Below are 21,810 nucleotides of genomic sequence, written 5' to 3'. Positions count from 1 at the left end.
GCTAGCTGATCTGCCTTGGCCATCCTCCACATTCTCATCTAGTGTAGAATAAGGTGTAGCTAATCCTTTTAATAGCTGTTGGTTTTCTCCGAGTCCCAGCTTTTGGAGTCATCTGAGAGTGTCACTTCAGAAACCGAGTGACGTGGGGCCACGTACCATACCCCCTTGCTGGGGTTCCTGAGAGGTTTATAATTCTAGATTCAGTATTTTGTGTGAGGAGGGAGGATTGGGGTTGACTGCACGTACCCCAGTCAGGAAGGCCTCCAAACACGAGGCAGAGAGTTCCTGCGGGATGCTGATACAGACCATTGCAAGTGTTTCCTTTTCACGTTGAAGGGTGCTGCAGAGGTCAGAGGGTTGTGATGAATTTTCCTCCCTCTCCCAAGTTAGGCTCCCTGTGCCTTTCTGAGCTGGCTGCATGCAAGCCTAACACTAGAAAGAGTGTCTTGTTTCTTTGTCCCCCTAATTAATGATTTTATTTCTTGTTCCCTTGAGTAGCAGCTGCTACCACAATTTAATCTTCTAGCCTAATCTGAGCCTTGAAACACGATCTTCCTTGTCAGCAAGGAACGCTTGGCAAAGCGCAGGCACTGCAACCCGCGGTGCTGGTGTGGGCTGAAACCTTCACCAGGGTGGGCACGGCTGGTGTCCCTGCAGAGCTAGATTCGCCCAGCCCGCTTCCTCCTGGAGCGAGGGAGGGCCTGGGGGACAGAAAATCGGGCTGTCACCGGCCTGTCCCCAGGGCCGGGACCGAGGCGCGGGAGAGCCCGTGAGGCGGTGGGCGAGGCGCTGGCGCCCCCTGCCGGCGCTCCAGGCCCGCGGCTCCTGGCCCTGCCTGGGCCCACAGCGCCTGCCCGCGCCTGGCACCTGCCCGTCCCTGCCGGCACCTCCCAGCCCCTGCCCGTCCCTGCCGCTCTCTGCCCATACCAGCTGGTCTCTGCCCGTGCCTGCCGGCTCCTGCCCTCCCGGGGTCGCACAGTGGCGGAGGCGGACGCTGCCGAGTGGTGCCACCACATCTGTGACCTTTATAAAAGTCTCATCGCGACAGCAGTACAAGCGATAGAAAGGACATCTCTTATACATATCTGAATAAATACAGCCTGTGCCCTGCGGGCGCAGCCGGGCGTGGGGGTGGCAGGGCGGCGTGAGCTACACATGCGGCGACGGGGACAATCACAAGCGGCCGACGGACGAGGCGTGTGAGGGCACAGAGACGTGTGTAGAGATTCGCTTGGAGCCGGCTCCTGCGCTCAGAGCCGAGCCAGGCAGCGACAGGAGGCGAGATGTGTGAGAAGAGGGCTGGGGAGCCCGGCGGAGGCTGCGTCTGGCGGGGGCACGGGGCTCCCCTCGGCAGAAGCAGGCAGGGTAGCCCAGCTACATTTCTGTTTCTGCTAAGAGGCTGTCACCGAGGCCTGATGTCATCAGCACCATCTGGGAGCTGGAATCTGTGTGGAGAGAAGGAGAGAGCCATGAGCCGTTTGGGCTGCCGGAGAGCACAGGGGATGTGCTCCAGATCCAGAGGTGAGGATGAGGAATTGAAACAGCAGGGTGGGAAGAAAACTGCTGTGAAAAGTGTGAGATTAAGTAGGAACTAGGCCTGCTCTGGCTACAGAGCAGCAGAACAGAAGCGATTTTTGGGGAAGGGGAGAAAGCAGAGACAGCAGCAAAAGGCCAGAGGAACATCAGGCCTGAGCACCCCCGGCATGTAGATGATCCTGGTTGCACTGGCCCAGCCGTGCCCTTACCCAACCCTGCACAGGCCTTTAAATCTGCACTCATCGAGTGTTTTTCAGTACAGAGACAGTGTCCAGGTGGGGCAGGCTTCAGGCTGCAAGCCAACCAACACCACACAGGGTGGTTGTGTTGCCTTCCCAAGAGCAGGGAACGCTGTGGGCAATCAGCCATGTTACAGCAGCAGAGGCCTGGAAATACTGACTTTTTGCGCTGCATGAATGGAGGGTTTGTGCAGCCCTCCCCTGCCTGCCTCGGGGAGGTGAGGGCAGCTTGCTGGCTCTGCCATGGCTCACAGCCACAGCCAGGAACACTGCGACTCTCCCCACAGCAAGTGAATCAACTGCAAGGAGAATGGGCCTGCATAGCAAGTAAGAAACTTAGCAGGGTACCAGTTTCCCATCCAGAAGCCTTTTGAAATGGAAAAAAACATGTTTTTTCCTGGGTGGGAGGGAGGAGATATCTAGTGGCAGTCCTGCACATTCAAAACTACTGCAGGGGAATCTCTATTTCAGGAATCAGTTTCTGGAAGCTAGATCCAAAACTTAGCCAAACTGTCACTAAATTATTTTAATCGGTTTAATAGTTGAGGATCCAGATGTTTGGAGGCTCAAGGATTGGTTGTGCTTGTCTACTGGTAGTCTGATATGAGAATTGTGAGGGGTGAAGGACAAATGAAGGTTAAAAAAGCACAAATACTCAAATCAGCTGGATCACAAGGTAGGCATGAGAAAATACAATATGATATATGCAAACTACACAGAACAGGCTATTGCTATCTCTGTAATACACCTTTTTTCTATTACAAGCAATAGACAGACAGTGGCATCTGGCTAACCCTTCATGAGTTTGGGACATAGAGATAGGAACAGCTGATGCTGTGCGGATTGCAAAGAGGTTCTGGAAACAGTGAGGAATGACACAAGTTTTGGCTAGGATATCTGGCAAAGGCTCCCAAGATCTTTAATATTCCTGCCCTTGAGTTTTAAGTCTTTCAGATTTCATTCTGCAGCTTCAGGAAAAAGCCTCAGAGGTACTGTTTCCACTCTTTGCAGCCGCATTGTCCTTGAAGGCTGCCTTTCCAAGAGAGACGCAGCCCAACGCTGTTTAACATGAAGGTCAGTGCATTCCATGGAGGTGTGTGTATTCCATGGGGGTTGTATGTATTCTGTGGAGGTTTTATGTTTCCATGGATGTGTGTGTATTCCGTGGAGGTGTGTATTCCATGGAGGTTTTATGTATTCCATGTAGGTGTATGTATTCCATGGAGGTGGTATGCATTCCATGCAGGTTGTATGTACTCCAGTACATAGGGAAAAGGGACAATTCACCAACCCCACTGCAAGAGGCTAGAGCACTGGAAACACCTGAGACACCCCAGGAGCCCCTCAGCTTTCACCAACCCCACTGCAAGAGGCTAGTGGCACTGGAAACACCTGAGACATCCCAGGAGCTCCTCAGCTCCTGTCCCCCAGCCCAGCTCCCAGAGCTCTTACTGTTCTGGCAGATCCAGGGGTTCTTCTCCCTGGCTGTGACTTCGTGGACATCTGCCTCCTCCTCTTCCTCGCCCTCTGAGAGAAGATCAGAGATCTGCTGCTGCAGCTCAGGACTAATGTTGTTCTCTGCCAGGATGAGTGTCCGTAGGGCTGTGGGGTAATTCTCTACCATGTCCAGCAAGGTCTAGGGGGAGAGTAAGATAAACAGGCTGACAAACATCACAAGGGCTGAGCAGAAAGAGTGTCAGTGCTTTGTCTCCCTGTGAACTCCAGCCCTCCTCTCCTTACTTCTACCTTCCGTTGACACCCCCTTCATCAGGTTTTATGTGAGACTGAGGACTTCCCATCTTCCTGTGGTAAGAGCCGAGCTTTTCTGGCTCTGTCTGAAGAAGAAGGGACTGCTCTACACTGTTACTGTCACATATCCAGGTCCATTCCCTCTTACCACTAGAAGCTGGAGATCTGAGAGGAGAGTCTGTGCAACTGAGCCTTGGCCTATGTTTGTCCACAGAGATTTAGTTCTGATTCTCAGCCAAAAATCCAACTTCATTTCTTCCAAGAAAACGGCCAGGGGAAAGCAAGAACCCCCCTGGTGCACGGAGGGAAGGGGGTGCATGTGGACTCCGCGTGTGGTTGGAGGCAGGTGTGGGTCCTGGAGCCACTGCAGACACCCCAGACCTGCGCCCTTGAGGTGTCCGTGATGCTGTAGAGCAATTGTGAATTACTCACCTGAGCTGACTGGTTGGTAAGTCCTGTTCCCTCCAAGTCCAGCACTTCGAGGGTTCGACTGGAGGCCACAGCGACAGCGAGCATCCCGGCTACCTGGTCACCTGTGGGAGGAGCAAACCGGGGCTGTCAGCAGTGCCTGCCTTCCCTCACGTAATGCCACATGCCCTCATGTGCCTGAGGCTGCCATGGGAACATCCTCTGAGTATTTTTGCCATCAGACAACCTTCCAAATCTGTTACCTGATCGTGGAAAAAAAGCTGTTAACTGAGAAAAGAGACAAGGAAAGATGCACCATTTTGTGGTTATGGGAGCAGTCACCGATTATCAGGGGAACACAAAGGACCACTGTGAGATTGGTTTTATTCCCCAAAGAACCATATCTTCCCAAATCTCCTTCCTAGTCAAGGAGGCAAGGGCCTTTAACAGTCCTGTAGGGCATCCCAGACACAGAATAGGAGCTGAAAGGCTGGAGTCAGACAGAGGACTCTGCACCAGCTGGCAGACTGCCTCCCTGGAAAGGGGGTAGACTTTGATGGGGGATGCGGCAGGATGAGGAGCATTGAAGATTGGTGTTGGTGAAGAGACAAGACTCCAGAATGTGTTCTGACATTCTCTGTCGAGTGTCAAGATGCCATACAACCTGGACACCTTCTCTTGGAACAAAACCCAGCCTGCTGTCAAGTAACATCTGGGGCTTTTCTTGTCCAAGAGGAATTACCTGGTCAGAGAAGAGGGCCTGGGGGAGTCTCTGCTGGCAGACAGGTTGAGGAGTGGAGTGTCATCCTGATGCTCAGGCATGGCCCAATCTCCTCCTCACCACCTTGCAGCAGAGCAGGAGAGAGTTTGTTTCTATGGCAACGAGTGCCAGGCTCTCCTCCTCCTCCTCCCTGCTCCTCCAGGAAGATGAAGGGGGGAGCGCGGGGACATACTGCATCTGCCAAGCCAGCTTCAGCGCCCAGGGCTTCAGGAAAAAGGGAGACATGGAGGGTCAAACGTGACGACAAAGGCGGTGGAGTGGGCAAGGCACAGCCTCCTTTCCGCACCTCCCCGCAGGGCATGTGGCCACCTCACACAAGCAGAGCAGTGACTGTGGCTTCTCCTAGAGCTGAAGGTGCCTGGCAGGGTGAACTTGCTGCTGGGGAACAGAGGGCACCTACGCAAGGAACTGCCCCATCCTGCTGTTGATGCTCTACCGCCTTTCCAGAGCTTGGTCCCTGCCCCCCACTGGTGCAGATGACACAAACGCTGAGAGGCAAGAGTGCTCCTCCTCCCGGCCCCCAGCTTACCTAGGGGGTTGTAGTCCAGGTTCAGCACGCGGAGCTGGGAGCTGTGAGCCACTGCAATGGCTAGGCGTCCCCAGCCTTTACTTGTGATACCTGGGTTGGCGCTCAGTGTTAGCTCTTTGAGGCCTGCAGAAGAGAGAGAAGCCAAACCAGAGCCTTAGGGTCCCCAAAGCAGTCACAGGAGACCTTGTTCAGCTCACCAGAACAGCTTTGAGATGTGTACACTGTACTCTGTAGGGCTTAAGGGCTTGGTTTGCTCTGACAACTGTCATGACAGATTTCAGTGATCAGTGAAATATTTCACTGCCTTCAGCTGTGGCCCTTCATTTAACCATGCTGCAACTGCCCCATTTATCTGCCCTCCCAGCCTGTGTCCTGCTTACCCTTTACCATAGCAAACACAATGGAAAACACAATGGAAAATAAGGGGTGTGTGAGACAACTGACTGGGCAAAGAAGGTGGCACAAGACGACAGGCTGGACAGAGGATAACAGGGACAGTAGGCTCTGAAGCCTGCACCTGAGAGGGGTGGCCAGCAGAGATAACAGCATCTGTGGCATTGTGCGCACACAGAGGAGGAGGTGCTGGGAAAACGTGGAAAGCACTTTGAGAGTCAGAAGAAAGGAGTGGTATTACCTCAGCACATGCCAGTTCTCAGCTTGAGTGGGTCACTGGCCTCATACCACCAAAGATCATTCCCTGCAAAGACCTGAGTCTTGGCACGAAGGCTGTGGCCATGCAACTACACACTCATGGAGTGCAACCACAAGCAGGGACAACTCCCAGACACTGATAATAAAGCTAAGTGCTGAGGTAGGGGTGCACAATATATTTATCTACCGTGATTATCAACACACAAATGCAAAATAAGAAATTCCAAATCCAAGCTGTCCTCTCCTCCAGTTTCAAATGGTGCTGACATGAACCAGAAGCAACCTGTTAGTCCCTGAGATCCAAACTGCCAGCAGGACAGATCAGTAGCAGAAAGCCCAAACCTGCTCAAGGGAACCACTCCTCTATTGCTTGGCTCATCTGCTTTTCTTAAGTTAGGGGAAATAAATCCTTAGCTCTGGCAGCCCATAGAGCCTGCCTCCTCCAGGGCTGAGGATTTAGTGCTGCATAATCTGTGTGAAAGCTCCACCAGTCATTGAGCAACCCACAGCCCCTGGTGCTTACCAGACTTGGCCCCATCAGGCGGCAGGAGCCCACAGATAAGGTTGATGCCTTCATCACCCAGCATGCAGTCTCCTAGATCCAGAGCCACCAGCGAGGGGTGGATGGAGAGAGCAGGGTTGAGGAGGGCCAAGCCTGCATCTGTCAGGGGACTCCCATGGAGGCTGTGCAGGTAAAAGGGAAAATTACTACGGAGCCTTCTTCCTGGGGGCTAACTAACCTGACAGGGAGGAAGAAGCAGACAAAATGAGGTGGATGACAAATACTAACCCGAAGCGGGCAAAAAGCTTTGGAAAGCCTCTGTCGCTAGGGTCGGCTGGCCGCTACGGTGGCCCTTCTCTCCCGGCCGGGACGAGGGGTGCAGGGGATGCCAGCCTTGAAGGGGCAGCCCCACCACCGGGGCTGGAGGACCGAGACTGAGAGGCAGGGCCGTGCCCAGCCGGCGGAGGCAGAGGTGGCTCCCTCCCAGCCAGGTGACGGGCAGGGACTTATCCTCCGCAGCATCAAGGACATTTTCCCTCCGACAAGACTCAAATTCAGGGTCTGGCCCCGAGCTGATAGTCCCCCGAAAGAGCCGTCCCCGCCCGGGAGAAGACCGGGACCCCTCGGCAGCCCCCGCCGCGCTGTACTCACAAGAGGGACTGAACGGAGCGGTTCGTCTTCAGGGCCTCGGCCAGCTGCTTGACGCGGTTGATGTTGGAGACGATGCCCAGGTTGAGGTTGAGCTGCGCGAGGGAGCGGGACTCGGCCACCCCGCGGCAGACGTGCCCGAAGTCCCGCTCGGAGAGCTGGCAGCCCCGCAGCGACAGCAGCCGCACCGAGTTCTCCCGCAGGCTCTCGCAGATGTCCCGGATCTCCGCTCCCGACAGCGTCTCCCCGGAGATCTGGATAGACCCCGGCAGCATCTTCCCCCGGCTCGGAGCGCCGCCGATCCCGGGCCGCGCAGCCCGGGCGCCGGGGGAGGCGGTCCCCGCCCCGCCCCGCCCGCACCTGCCGGGCCGCCCCGCCTTCCCCCGGCCGCCGCTCCGAGCCCTCCTCCCCGCCCGGCCAGCGCCTCCCCGCGCAACGGAGCAAGCGTGAGCATCCCTCATCCCATCCCGGCTTCCCGCCCGGCATTCCGGGTCCCGACGCCACTCAAAGCCCGCGAGGGGCGACGGCAGCGCCCGCTGGCACCTGCCCGCTGCCCTGAGGAGATGGCGGGGCCAGGGCCGGCCGGGCTGGGTCCCCGACACAGGGGGTGCAGGAGGGGAGGGAGGGTGTAAGAAGCACCTGGGAAAGGCTCTCCGTGCCAGCCCTGCTCCCATCTGGGGAAAGGGGCCCAAGCCATTGGGCCATGGTGCACTCTGGGTCCTCGGTCCGAGAAACTGTGGCGTTCCATGGCTTCAGCTGCGTTTAATACTTAAACTCACTAAACCTGAATCCTCGACCCATGACTTAGTGGCGAGGTCAGTGTGATCTGCTCCTCGTGGCCCAGAGCGTACAAGAGCCAGTGCCTGGAGGCAGCTGCCTGGAGGTGAAAGTCGGAGGGCTGGGGAAGGGCCACAAACTCCCTTATCCCTGAGCACACAGCCTCTGCCCTCAGCCTGACCTGAGGTATATGGGGCACAGCCCACCTCCTGCTAATTCACAGGTATGGATCACAGGGATTTGTCCCGTCTCCCCATTGAGTAATCCTGTACTTGGAGAGAAATAGGAAGCAGGGCCCCTGCGTTTTCAACTTCACTGAGCTGAAAAAGGAAGGCAGTGATGTGGAAATTAGGTTAAACCGCCTAAGTAGGCAGCTTTCTGCACGTAACTAATCTGGCTGCTGCATATAGCAGTGCTCAAATGAATTCCAGCCCAGTGGGTAACACTGGGACAAAACCAGGCTCCTCTTCTTGGTTTGCAGGCCAGGGCCCAGGAGAGCGGATGGAAAGTGAAGAGAAAAATAGGGTGTGGAGGGGGATATGGAGCACTTCTCCTCCACTGAAATGGAGGAGCAGATCACCTGAGCTGAGGATGCATGTCAGGTCCTGGATGAGGTAAGGGGAGCAGCAGCTTTAAGACTCTGGCTTAAACTCCCAGTGTGGGTATCACCATGCCCTTTGAGCAATCCATTGCTGTTCTCTGGAGTACATACACATGCCCTCCGCTTTCTTCCCTGTTGCACAGAGATGCATGACCTTGATACTGTTCTGCAAGATACACCAAGAACAGACCACTGGCCTCGCAATTCATCTGTGCTGCAGTATGAGCAGCAGCTGCAAGCATCCAGATGTGGTACAGCTGCGGTACTGTGGCTTTCAGAAAAGGAGCAGCTCATCTCTAAGGTCACGTTAAGAGACTCAGGTGAGAATATGATCCTACATATTGCAGGATGGTGAGGGACAAAAGATTGGATTTCAGAGTTACAGGCAGGGGGTAGCCAAGAAAATCCCAGCTGACAGCATGCAGGTCAACTAGAAGGCTACATTCAGACTCACCTCTCAATTACCTCCAAGCACTACTCAACCCACGCTTTTTTTAACAGACTACTATTAGAGAGGTGCTCGGAGGAGAGCCCTTGGGACATGTCCCACTTCCATTGCAGCAGCAGTCCTGAAACTTTGATGAAGATGCCCTAGTGCCTCTTCACTGCCTGTTGTCAGGAGCCAGAGCACAATGAGTATCCCACCTACTTTATGCTCAATTCATTGAAAAAGTGGCACAGGAGCTAATGGTCCAAAGCTTTGGCTTACCAAACCTAATGCAGGTTTAGAGAGCTAATGCAGGGCTATGCAGAGGGGACTTTGACAATGCTGTTTTGTGTAGAACTAGGTATTTCTTCCTTGTCATGTTCAGTTACCCAGCAGGTATGAGGAAGGTCATTTATTGTTTACCTACTGGGGGCAGAAAGAGTGATGCCATTGAGAGTTAACACATAAACAGAGAAAAACAGTGGATGAACAGCAGCTCCAGTGAGAGCAGACACAGGAAACAAATGAGAGAAGAAACAGCCTACCTGTAACCCAAAATCACAACTAAGGTGACCATCAGTGCAACAAGGATAGACTGTAAGAAGAGCTGGACACTCAGGTACTGCATAGGAGAAGAGGAGGTCGTAGATACTTTAATATTAATTTTCAGCTTTAATGCACAGCTTTCTCTTTCTAATCTGACAGCTTTATATGTTCGTTCCATATTTAATAAAGAGAGGCTTACACAGAGCTGCTTCTACTCAAAAGGGGGAAATGATGAGTGGGTTATTTCAGATTTGCTGTAAGGGAGAAGGGCGAAAATTATTTGAGATTTGCTGCAAGAGCTGTGGCAGGAAACAAAGACAGAGATAGTATTGCATGATAGGGCTGTAAGGCTTGTTCTGCTAACTAGAGGACTGAGTAAGCACTGAGATGCCCTCCCACAAGGACTTCATTAAGCCTGCGTGCTCAGCATGCTGCCTGGAACTGCAGCATGCATGCATTTCTCTGAAAAAACATGTCCTTCCCTGTCAGTGAAAGGCAAGGCTGAAGCTCTCAGCTCAGTACTGAATTTCTGGCAGTAAAGAACAGTTCAGCTTCCAGCTGCTGCTGCACAAAGAATTAATCAGGGCTGAAGAACTGGAGCAGAGCAAGCCCCACAGGTTCCAAGAGGGTGGTTGGTTGTCACCCTGATCATGTCTCCCCTGCTGACACAACACACAAGCTGCTCAGGAGAAGCATGAGGAGTTTGCTCACTGCTCTCCTCTGTGCTTTGAGTGAAAACACAGGGCACAGCTTCACCCCTCTGGTTCAGCTGAGTGGCTCAGTGCAGGAGGGAGCACAGCAGTTCTCCAATTGTGTCATAAATCAGCAATGGTACAAATTTGGTGCAGAATGATTTTTTCTTCTCAGCTGAACTTCAGTGACAATTGTCTTTCTCCTTTCCTTCCCCCCTGCCAGTACTTGCAGAGTTTGCACCAAGAGAAATAGATCCATTCTAGACTGCCAGGGCAAGAACTTGGAATTAGAAACAAAGCTCCCATGGAGATATAAAAAGGGAAATACCAAAAGTAACATTACAAACTAACACTTCAATTTTGTTAAGTTTTGAAGTAATAGAAATTCTAGGATTTCTATTTCTAAAGTGGTTCAATTGGTCCAAAAATCCCCATGGAAACAACTAGCCAAAATAATTAACAATTCCCCCAAGTAGTTTGCTCTGAGTGCTGTTCTTCAGCCAAAATGTTTCCCAAGGAAGGGGGTCAGAAGGGGAGAAGAGAGTGAGAGAACCTGTCTGTTACGCATGTGATTGTTAGCAGAGAAGCTTTTTGTTCTTGAAAGGGGAACAAATTGTGAATGTGGGAATAAGCAAATAGTGGAAAGTAGGTCTGTGACTGAAAATAATCAGGTTCTGTCCAGTGACATTTTTATATCAACTGAAGCAGATGAAAAACCTGATTACAGTAGCTGGCACTATCTTCCTCTCTTTCATTGCACCTTGGCACTAGTCTGAATGCCACTACAGCTGCATCCTCTCCCATTAATATAAACAAGGGACCAAAGAGTGCAGTTCTCATGTACTGCCTTGTGCACTTGTGGGCACACCAAGGAAGGGCAATATCCTGGGTTTTTTCTGCCTGAGTTTAAAGATGAGCTTCTCTGAGGGGTGACTCCTCTCTCCCAGACATCCAGAACCACAGGGAAAGAAAAGATGAAAGCCAGTTACCAGCTAACAGCTTCTACTTGCAGACCAGTAGAAGTCTGAGCAGTGAGGGAAGGCTGAACTACTCAGTTGTAGTTACTGCAGTGCAGGTAAGCCTAGACTGGGCTGCTCTGCTCACTCATCCTTACTGGACATTTCCTGCATCAGTACACTGGAGATTAATATGGTCACTCTATTTCCATTACACACTCTGCTATTTCTCCCTCTGTTAAATGGAAACACCAGAGAAAAGCTTGCTAGAGACCCTCAAGGTCCCAAGAGTCCTTTCAAACAAAGGCCTAGATTCAGCTTGAAAAGCCAGGCAGCACACAGAAGAATGGGTGTCTGGGGAACAGAATGTCACTCATGCCCAGAGGTGACAGTCCCATGGCTGGGAGACATGAGGGCCAGCAGCACAATGTCTGGCTCCTCACAGAAATATCCACTGAAGACCATGCACAAACATGCTGCCCTGCATGTCCCACAGAGCAACATGGGCAGAAGGGTGGCAGGAACAAAAGGTACAGTGAAAGCATGGGGACAGACACATTTGTGACATAGAGAGCAGAAGGGATGCTGAGGTGAGACAGCAGCTTGGCCCAAGTGAAGAGAGAGTGATCAATATGGAATATGACAAGAAAGAGCATGTGGTTAAACACTGTGCTGTTCCTGAAAATCACCAGAGAAAATGAAGTTCCTGTGCCTTTTGAACTACAATGCCTTTGAAAAAGGTGCCCAAAACAGGACATGTATCACAGAACATTTGAAGAAGGACAGCAGAGAATTGCAAAGAATCCTGCTTTGAGTCTAGGACAGGACAGACGAAGGCGCAGAGACCCAAACACCACGCTCCCATTAGACAAGCAGGCTCAAGCGGAAGACATCACTCAGCACCAACATCAATTTAATTCTTCCCTCTTCAGGACAGGAACAGGGCAGATACTCCTGGAGTTACATCAGCAAGCGGAAAGAGGGCTAAGGAACAAACTGTGCTGGGAAATCCCAGCTAAACATGCAGGCAACAAAACCACTCTACTCAAGATAGCCCACACCTGGATGGGGGAAGAGTGCAGCTCTTCCGAGTCACTGAGGTGTGACTCACCTCTGCTGAGTCCACTCAGCTGCCCAAAACCGTAATGCAGAGGACAGGTCCAGGAAAACAAAACCAAGTTGTGTTCTTGCTGTTCTGTCCTGCTCCTAACAGGCAGCAGATTACTGTGGCCCTATGCAGCCCCAAAAGTAGTGAAGGAAGCAAGTCCAAGTCTGTAAAACTAGAGGGTCAATGCAATGGCTTTGGCTGTTGTGTTCAATACAGCATTGGAAACAACTGGAATGTCTCGGGCAACTCTCTGAAAGGGTGGCATGTTGGGTCCTTCCAATGTGTCCAAGATACCTGGAGAACAGAAAAAAAGGGGAGAGGCAAGAGTCAGTTCAGATGATAGCACATGGCACATTTCCTCTTGCTTTTCTCTCTGTCCAGGTAGTGGTTGTGGGTGGCAGGGCCCAGAACAGGCAAAGCACTTGTAGGCAATGGGAGGAGACATCTAGCCCCAAAGACTGAACAGGAGTAAACACCTCCATCCAGAGACCACAGCGTACACATCAGAGCTTGTGCTCAGGGCAGAAAAACTGCATGTTCTCAAAAGGAACACAGACCCTTCTGCTTTGAGTGTCAGATCCGGTCCCCTGCCATTTGACCTGAATGCAGGTACTGCCAGAGATGTTGCTCTGCTGAAGGAAATTGATAAAATCCTGTTTCTACTTCATCCCAGCACAGATCTCGCTGTTAGACCAAGACTCACTTTCATCCTGAGATACACTTGCAGACTCACATCAGGAGCTGCAGCTGTGCTGCAGTGTGGAATTTCTGTCACTGGAATGCAAACGGACCATGCTTGGCAGGAAATACACAGAGCAATGCAAATGTCCTCAAGTCTCTGTCAATTACCCTCTCAAGACTGATAATCAGTTTTGGAGTGCTTTGAGAAAATTGCTTGGAGTATATTTTATTCTATTTCATCTGCCAAAAAGCTGAAGATCAGAACCTTTGCCATAAGCAGAGATTCAGGAAAGACAAGATTTATATCCAAAAGGACTTGTAATGCTATTATGCTAATTATGCAGCTTTATCAGAAAAATCACAAATGGGTCTGGCTGCCTAAACTCAGAGAAGAGACTTGCAGAATTGCATATTTAGGGACATTTAGAGACCTGGAAACTCTCTAGGATGGGGTGGGAGAAGAGTTTTGTTTTTTGTTTGGTTTTTTTTCAAGGAGGCTGAGACTTTGTTAGGAGAAAACAAGAAGAGATGGAAAAAGGACATAAACATTCATAGCATGGTTAACAGTACCAGATGGGGAAGATGCAGCTTCTGCTATCTGTGCTATACAACACAAGATACAAAAAGATGCTGAACAAAGAACGAAAAACACTTATGACACATTTCCTGATCAGAGAAAAGCAACCTGACTTCAATGATATTCAGAAAGGGGCTGGACATCTGCATGCAAGAACAGTCAGTACTGTTACACTTCACTTGTGGGGAAATAATTAGGGTCCTGCCTCACAAATTGGGTCTTAAGTGCTAAAACTCAGTGCACCCCCATGTTTACCTGCTGCCCTACTTGACCAGCTTCTTCGAAAAAGCCAGTGGTAGTGATTTTAGAGCTGGAAACTGGCACACATGCCCAAAGGACAGATTCAAACTGTCCATCCTTTCTCTCAGAGAGAGAAAAAACAACTTCTCTTCCCCCAAATCTAACAAGATGTCTTCGTATCTCCCTTGCTTACCTTCTACCACCTTGTGATAAGCAAAGTGCAGATAGAGGAGGAAAAGCATATGCAGAGCAGCAAGAGTCCCGCAGAGGATGAGCCGCTGGGTATGTCCCACGGTGCGTGACACCAGCACAGCGACCTAGGAGGGAGGAGGCACCTGCTACCTGAGCCTCTGGCACTGCAGTCAGGAACACATGGGAGAACAGGTCAGGCAGTGAGAATCTGCAGGAACACTGCACTAAGTCTTTTTTGCAGTTTTCACCAACAAATCTGGAGTAATCTGGCACTGTTTTGTGTAGGTGAACCTTGCCCAGTCTTGCCAAGAGTTCAGGATGCTCAGGCATGGCTCTCCAGAGCAGCAAGGGCTGTAGGAGAGTAAATGAACCTCCTGCAGCTGTTAGAGTGGGTGAGGATATTAATCCAAGCAACACCTCCACACACCAGTGGCCAAATTATGCAGGAGCATAATTTTTTCCACAGCAGTTTGACTGGCTGTGAAATGAACCACCAGGCCAAGGAGCAGAAAGCAAACACCACTTTCCTCCCTTTTTCTGCCCCAGGAAGAGAAGGACCCCAGGCTGCTTGTCTCTTACCATTCGTAGTGTAGAGAGTCCACCAATGACCAACCAGAAGATATAGAAGAGGGAGTGGAAGTGGATATTATAGGTGACAAAGAGAGTGATGCAGTGTCCGAAAAGGCCGTAGCCCTGGCAAAACAAAAATGTCCATGTTGCAAGCACCAGTCCCACACGAAGGGCCACTGATCAAGAGCACCAACAGCCTATTCCTGCAACACTTCACCACGGCAAAGCCTTACAAACCACTCATTCACTGCCACAGTCAACCAGAACAACAACTTCAACTGCTCACACACAGATTATCTGTCTGAAGGATTCACAGCCATGTCAGAGATTGCGACAACGTGGGAAACAGAGGAAAGATTCTCCAATCCCAGAGAAACTGGGAGTCTCCTGGCTTTTTATCACCAGGTTCTCAAATCAGGAAGTGCAAAGCAGGAGACCTGCACAAAGGAACTGCCTCTTTGTACTATCGCCGTGCCAGGGATGGGGCAGGTCAGAAGAACATCCTGGAATTCCATGTTGTCCCAGTGCAGTTACCTGCAGTTACCAGCAGTTTAGAAAGACTTTTCCTGTTCTTTGTGAAAAGTTTGTTCTGGAACACCATACAACCAATGTGCATCACAGGGCAGCTCCATGAGTACATACCAACAGTGACAGCATCTGCACCATTGTGATTTGGGCATTGCACAGATATGCCAGGAAATACATGAAAGATGAGACGCCCAGCCAGTAACCAAAGCAGGTGCCAATGGCTGTGCCCATCAGCGTGCCTTCCCTCTGTGGAGACAGTGTCAGAATGAGGAGAACTCAAAGGAGTGACCTGCCAGCACCCAAACTAACCCCTGAGAGTCCCAGACACTTTGCAGGAATTATCAAATAGGTAGCCAGCAGCATTCAGGGGCCACAGGACCTACACCCCAAGCTTTCCCCGCAGCAGAGTGTCAGGACTTTCTGTTACATCCTGCTTCCCACCCCCCAAAAAACATCCTCAAATCAATCTGCTTTTCAGCAAGATGCTTATTCAGTTATAGAAGAGGTTTCCTCTCCTTTTCTAGTGTCACTACAGCAACCCAGAGCCCAGTCAAACCACCACTTATCACTGAAACTCAACGTACAATGATGGTGTCTGAGGTCTTCATTCCATGCAAAAGAATGGCCACCAGTGTGAAAACCAGCATGAGGGGTCCATACAGCTCGCCTGCAATCTTCTGCAGGAGGAGACAGGTGAGGGAAAGTTTGGTTAGAGCCCCTGAATATCAGGCTCCCCACCACAGGCGATATAAGAAGTGCACTGGATGGAGTCTATCACCAGGTTATCACCTGAGGTTAGGTGACAGCTCACTGAGGTTTGGAACAACCATGGAAAGGAGCCACCAACATTTTCAGGGAGAACACCTAACAAACTCAGTCCTTAATAACATGGATTATTACAAGTTTTACCAGGTGTCTGTGGGATAGTCATTGGTCATGGAGTCTGATTCAGCAAAAGGGAACTTACCTGTGGGAAATTAATCATCTTCACAGGAATCATGGACTCCAGCAGTCTGCATCACAGGAAAACAGGGAATGACAACAGGAGCAGGAAGAACAACAGGACAGTTAACAAAATGCTTCATAAGTAAAAGATACCATATTACCAGTGTTTGCTTTGTGTTGACAGGCCTTGAGGGACAGAGGATTCTTTCTAAAGGGTGAGTCAAGGCCACTAAAGAAAGAAAACATTACTGTCCGTGGGTTAACTTTACTGAGGAGGGGCAGATTCAGTGTTTAGGAACCCACCCAGGGATGAGAGATCATTGACAGAACAGCAAAAAGGAAAGGTAATTTTCCTCATAAAGGCTCACAAAACTTTGCCTTGTTGGATACAACTGTGTTGCAAACCCAACAGAAGCCACATAAGGCAGCCAGGTACGAAAAGAGCCCTTTCTCCTGCCCTAAGCAGCAATGCCAGATGACAGGGCTGCCAGCCCAACCACAGGAGCTCACTAAGGCGAGCAGGACAACGCACAATGTGTGTGTCCATAGGCGAGTCTTCCTGCAGGGCTGACAGCCCACTGCTACTTGCTCGCTCGGAGCCGACAGCCAGCCTCCTGCAGGAGGAGCCTCCCCGCGCCGGGGCTGCCCACCTGGCTCGCACTTGGACGGGCTCCACATCGAAGTAGGGCCGGAGGATGTCGATGTTGGCGTAGAGGCTGAAGGCCCTGGAGGCTTGTCTCTTCCCCACCTGCCACATCTGCGGAGAGAAGGGAGCGGGCAGCGGCCGGGCGGGCAGGCAGGGACCCCGGGGCCGGGGCCGGCCGGGGGACAGCGCTCACCTGGTCAGCGACCTGCCGGCCCAGCTGCCCCCGCAGCCCCTTCATGCCCAGGAACTCCCCGTCCCCGTCCTCCTCCTCGCCGGCGCCCGCCTCGCCCTCCGCCTCCTCCTCCTCCTCCTCCTTCATGCGCTGGTGCATCTCCCCCATGTCCTCGAAGCTGGAGCCCGACGTGTCGTCCATGTTCTCCATGTCGATGACGGCGGAGCCGCCACCCTGCGCCGGGGCAGACACGGTGTCAGCACCCGCTCGGCCCGGCCCGGCCCCGCCGCCGCCCCCGGCCCGGCCCGGCCCCACCTGCATGTTGTCCTCGAAGCCGCCCCATTCGGCAGCGGGGGCACCGCTTCTGCCGCCGCCCGCCGCCCCCGGCGCGGCCATGGTGCCCGTCCCGGCCCCGCCGCGCTGGCCCGGATGGGCGGGAGCCGGATGTGACGGCGGCCGCGGAGCCGCTCGCAGGCCCGGGAGCGCCGCCCATCGCCCTCATGGCGGCCCGGCGGGGCACGGACGAGATGCGGGACCGCGTGGTGCTGGGCGAGTTCGGCGTCCGCAACGTGAGCGAGCCCCGCGGGGCGGGACGGGGGACGGCCGGCGCCCGCACCCCCTCACGGCCCCGCCTGTGCCCTGTTCCCGCAGGTCCACACCACCGACTTCCCCGGGAACTACCCCGGCTACGAGGACGCCTGGGACCAGCGGCGCTTCGAGGAGGTGGGTGAGCGGGCCGCGCCGGGGCTGTGGGGGGCGGGCTCGGGCCCTGCTGACCCGCCGTGCGCCGCTCCCGCAGGCGTTCCGCGTGGACGTGATCCGTGAGGAAGATGACACCCTGGAGTTCGACATGGTGGGCATCGACGCCGCCATCGCCAACGCCTTCCGCCGCATCCTGCTCGCCGAGGTACCCGTGCTCGCCTGGCACTGCCGCCTAAGACTGGCTCCTCAGGGAGCGTGGAATGTCCAGCCTTGCCAGCCCTTGGGGACAGCTGCGGGTTTTGGAAGAGAAGCACACGTTCGTTCCACACGTGTGCCAGGAGCCCAGAGAGAATTAGGGCTTCAGGAGCATGGGCGATACCGCCTACTGCTCCTAGGTGCTATTGGTGGTGTCTGCGGGTCAGCCTTTTCGACACAGCTGTGTTGCCAGCCCAGCAGAAGCCATGTAATGCTGCCAAATGCTAAAAGGTTGAGGATGCCCCAAAGCCCTTTCTCCTGCCTTTCACCTCTTGCGATTGATTGTTTAAAAAAATGGGGATGGGATTAGATGGGGTGTAAGTGTATATTGCATAGCCTGATTTGGCAGAAATACCACTCAAAATAGTCTGCATGGCAGTTATTTGTGAGAGAGGAGGGACACTTGAGCTGGATAATCTCTTGGCATGTAGTTGAGTTCTTGTTGTAGGCTGACTTGATCTCTTGTCTCCCTGAGGTGCCAACGATGGCTGTAGAGAAGGTCTTTGTGTACAACAACACATCCATTGTGCAGGATGAAATTCTGGCTCATAGGCTGGGCCTCATCCCTATCCGAGCTGACCCACGGCTCTTTGAGTACAGAAACCAAGGTGAGACTCTTGAATAGAATAGAAATATTGAAGGTTTCTCTCAAAGCAGGAAATCAGGGTCATGTAAACTGAGCATAAGTGTGATTTCATGTGCTTCTTCCCAGGAGATCAAGAAGGCACTGAAATTGATACTCTGCAGTTTCAGCTGAAAATCAAATGCAAACGAAATCCTCATGCTGCCAAGGAATCATCTGATCCTGATGAACTCTATTTCAATCATAAAGGTGAGATTGCTCCTAAAAATAGGTGCTGTTTTTGCTTTTGGTCTTGGAAGACAGGACCTGGGCTGTTTTTTCAGCCCTATGTGCTCACAGGGAGAGTTGATTCCATTCTGCTAAACTTACTTTTCGCTGTCTCCAGTCCCGTACAAGTGAGTGACCTGCTTTGAGGCAGCAGCTGGCTGATGCTTGTGGCTTCTCTTTGCAGTGTACAGTAAGCACATGACATGGGTGCCCCTGGGGAATCAGACAGACCTTTTTCCAGATGCTGACTTCCGACCCGTTCACGATGACATCCTCATTGCACTGTTGCGACCTGGGCAGGAAATAGATGTGCTTATGCACTGTGTCAAGGGTATAGGTGAGTCATGGCTCCTGAGGCAGTGGGACAAGCAATGGGAGTGCTGGGACGAGGGCACTGCACTGTGGTAGGGAAGGGTGCAGAACTGGCTTTTCCCCTGGAACTTCAGGCCCCAGCATCCTTGTTCCCCGAGGCCTGCTCTCATCCTTGACTCTTAACTCTTCATACAGGTAAGGATCACGCCAAGTTCTCTCCTGTGGCCACAGCCAGTTATCGACTGCTTCCTGACATTACTCTCCTGCAGCCCATTGAGGATGAGGCAGCTGAGACGTTGCAGAAGTGCTTTTCCCCTGGAGTCATTGAGATCCAGAATATCAATGGTACTTTTTTCCTGTGCTAAGTGCCTTGTTCCTTGCAAGCTTTAGTAGAGACCGATTGGAGCTTAGAGCCAAACTTTGCAGAGACAAAACCACATCATGATGTTGCCTTCCTGATCAATGGTTCATGCTCTTCTGAGCCTGATTTTATGGAGGAGTGGCTGCCACGTGCAGATGTGTTGAGTGATGAACAGGGATGTCCCTGAAATAAATTGGATTCCTGTCCACAGAGCTCTGCAGCTGCTGACTGCAGCTTCCGGTGCCGTTCAGTTCTGACACTGGGTAGTGAGCTTGCTAGTGAGCTGGACAAGCAGCTGAGTGTGGAGACTTCTTGTGTCCTTCCAGGGATGCACGTAGGCTTTGTGTTTGGGTTTTCCTGCAGGTTGGAGTTTCATGTTGAGCATATGCTAATTCTTTATATTGACGTGTCTCAGCCTTTGGTGAGGGGGGAGTGCCTGTTTGAGGTAAGCATGTGACCATAAGGCACCCACCTGCTGCACTTTCCCCATGTAGTTTCATCTCCCCTTTAGGAAAAAAGGTGGCAAGAGTAGCCAATGCACGGCTGGACACATTCAGCAGAGAAGTTTTCCGACATGAGGGCCTGAAAAACCTCGTGCGCCTGGCAAGAGTACGGAACCATTACATCTGTAAGTGCCCCGTTTTCCACAGAGTCCTGACATGGTTTGGGTGAACAAGCAGTGACTGGCCAGCACGTGTGGCTGGCTCTGTGCCTCTTCCCGCCCTCAGCATCCATACGTTCAGAATGTGGTGGGTAACTCCTTGCTTTGGGATTGAATCTGTTGGTGCTTCCTGCTGGCAAAGGTAGCCGCTTCTGTGGCTGTGAAGATGTGGCTTGTTGCTGTGAGGTGTAAGGGAAGGGGAGGGGCAGCAGCATGGAGCCAGGTGCGTGGAGGCTGAGGCTGCCTCGTGGCTGTGCTCACTTGTGTCTGTGTCTCTGTGCAGTTTCCGTGGAGTCCACGGGTATCTTGCCTCCAGATGTGCTGGTGAGTGAAGCCATCAAGATCCTGATGGGAAAGTGTCAGCGCTTCCTCAATGAGCTGGACTCTGTGTCTATGGAGTGACCAGGCTGTTGGGAAAGCAGAAACCTGCACTGCTGTTCTGGGCTTCCTGCACCTGCCTTTAAGAATTCCTCTTCCATAGGCAGGGGTCTGCTCAGAGTCCAAGGACTGTCTGGATTTTCTGTTGGTAATGAGCCGTAGTGAGAAGATGCACTAAAATAAAGGCTTTTTTTTTTTTTTTTTTTTAAAAGCTGTCTCTTGTGCCATTCACAATTGTGAAACCATAATACATGGAGAAGAAGGTGGCAGCGTGTCTAAAGATGAGTAACAGCATTCATTTTAGATGGTATGCAGTGAGGAGGACTGATGGGGCAGCGTAGTAAAGCACTTCACAGCAGGTCAGTGAGGTTTAACGAGTTGCTATCAGGGCATGGCTGGTTTGTGGGTGTTTCACACCAGCTCAGGGATAGTTAATACGATACAGAAAAGGCTGTACTGTCAGAGGACTGGAACATCTACCCTCTGAAGAAACTGAGAGAGCTGGGATTGTTCAGCCTGGAGAACAAGAAAGCTCCCGGGAAACCCTGTTCTGGCCTTTCAGTATATAAAGGGGGCATGGAGAAACTTTGCTTTTTTTATAGTGACAGGCTGAGGGCCAACAGTTTTGAACTGGAAGAAGGTAGACTGGTATTGAACATTAGGTATTTTTTACAATGAGGGTAGAGGTAAGTTGTCACAGGTTGCCCAGAGCTGGGAATGCCCCATCCCTGGAAGTGTTCAAGCCAGATTAGATGGGGCTTTGAGCAACATGGTTGAGTGTTGAGAGTTGAAAATGTCTGGGAGTATTGGTGTGTCCCAGTTGCTGAAGTCAATGCACACATATAAAGGGGGCATGGAGAAACTTTACTTTTTTTATAGTGACAGGCTGAGGGCCAACAGTTTTGAACTGGAAGAAGGTAGACTTGTATTGAACATAGGTATTTTTTACAATGAGGGTAGAGGTAAGTTGTCACAGGTTGCCCAGAGCTGGGAATGCCCCATCCCTGGAAGTTTGAGTGTTAAGAGTTGAAAATGTCTGGGAGTATTGGTGTGTCCCAGTTGCTGAAGTCAATGCACACTTTAGTGCTAGACCTCAGCAAGTCAGTAGAATGAAAATTTGTTTCCTTGGGGCAGAATTACTTAGAGTGTAAACATCCTGTTAGAGTGAACATGCTGCAGGGAGGAGGTACACTTGGCATCCTGGCCCCAGCCCCAGCCTGTCCCATGCCATGCTGCAGACCCAGGCATATGCTGCATGTGCCTATGATGCATTATATCTATCTATCATCTATCTATCTATCTATCTATCTATCTATCTATCTATCTATCTATTTCTCTGTGCTATTGCTTCACATGCTTATGGGACAGACCCTTGAAAAGTCTAAGGGTTTTGCTTTGACAGCACATACCCTCAAGCTGTAAGCTGGGACCTAGAATTAAAATAAACCAGCAGTGACAAATACTTACCTCAAAAATACAGTTTCCCCCTCACCTAATTAAACTATATAGTCTGGAATGGTTCATCCCCTCCCTGTCAGTGTACTAACCACCAGCAAAGGTGCCCCCTTTCTGGAAGCTGGAATAAGGAAT

General features: G+C 51.8%; 3 protein-coding genes across 5 annotated transcripts; 1 reads left to right on the top strand and 2 right to left on the bottom strand.

The window, feature by feature from the left end:
* Positions 1 to 1,002: 1,002 nt before the first annotated feature.
* On the bottom strand, positions 1,003 to 7,426 carry LRRC73 (leucine rich repeat containing 73). The gene is made up of 6 exons (XM_041404324.1): positions 7,047 to 7,426; positions 6,417 to 6,577; positions 5,243 to 5,365; positions 3,957 to 4,057; positions 3,228 to 3,411; positions 1,003 to 1,445 (listed from the first exon to the last, which is right to left on the bottom strand). The coding sequence occupies exons 1-6, from the start codon at positions 7,316 to 7,318 to the stop codon at positions 1,375 to 1,377; spliced, it is 912 nt and encodes a 303-aa protein (XP_041260258.1). The 5' UTR covers positions 7,319 to 7,426; the 3' UTR covers positions 1,003 to 1,374.
* A 4,512-nt stretch (positions 7,427 to 11,938) lies between these two features.
* YIPF3 (Yip1 domain family member 3) lies at positions 11,939 to 17,148 on the bottom strand. Its single transcript, XM_041404282.1, has 9 exons — positions 17,017 to 17,148; positions 16,723 to 16,935; positions 16,534 to 16,640; positions 15,906 to 15,951; positions 15,523 to 15,615; positions 15,053 to 15,184; positions 14,420 to 14,533; positions 13,842 to 13,965; positions 11,939 to 12,444 (listed from the first exon to the last, which is right to left on the bottom strand). The coding sequence occupies exons 1-9, from the start codon at positions 17,095 to 17,097 to the stop codon at positions 12,323 to 12,325; spliced, it is 1,032 nt and encodes a 343-aa protein (XP_041260216.1). The 5' UTR covers positions 17,098 to 17,148; the 3' UTR covers positions 11,939 to 12,322.
* POLR1C (RNA polymerase I and III subunit C) lies at positions 17,147 to 21,699 on the top strand. 3 transcript variants are annotated; one of them, XR_005952644.1, is made up of 10 exons: positions 17,147 to 17,270; positions 17,353 to 17,424; positions 17,501 to 17,608; positions 18,134 to 18,266; positions 18,374 to 18,490; positions 18,693 to 18,845; positions 19,016 to 19,165; positions 19,693 to 19,809; positions 20,126 to 20,992; positions 21,232 to 21,699. XR_005952644.1 is itself a non-coding variant. In XM_041404281.1 (9 exons), exons 1-9 carry the CDS (start codon positions 17,202 to 17,204, stop codon positions 20,242 to 20,244), a joined length of 1,041 nt encoding a protein of 346 aa, XP_041260215.1. In that variant the 5' UTR covers positions 17,147 to 17,201; the 3' UTR covers positions 20,245 to 21,054. The 3 variants fall into 3 exon arrangements, 1 of the variants encoding a protein (XP_041260215.1); XR_005952643.1 differs by having other exon boundaries at positions 18,371 to 18,490; XM_041404281.1 differs by lacking the exon at positions 21,232 to 21,699 and having other exon boundaries at positions 18,371 to 18,490; positions 20,126 to 21,054.
* Positions 21,700 to 21,810: the final 111 nt, after the last annotated feature.

The sequence above is a fragment of the Onychostruthus taczanowskii genome, unplaced genomic scaffold (assembly GCF_017590055.1).
Source record: "Onychostruthus taczanowskii isolate IOZ18803 unplaced genomic scaffold, ASM1759005v1 scaffold21, whole genome shotgun sequence".
Lineage (NCBI taxonomy): Eukaryota > Metazoa > Chordata > Aves > Passeriformes > Passeridae > Onychostruthus > Onychostruthus taczanowskii.
This window is presented reverse-complemented; position numbering and strand designations above follow the sequence as displayed.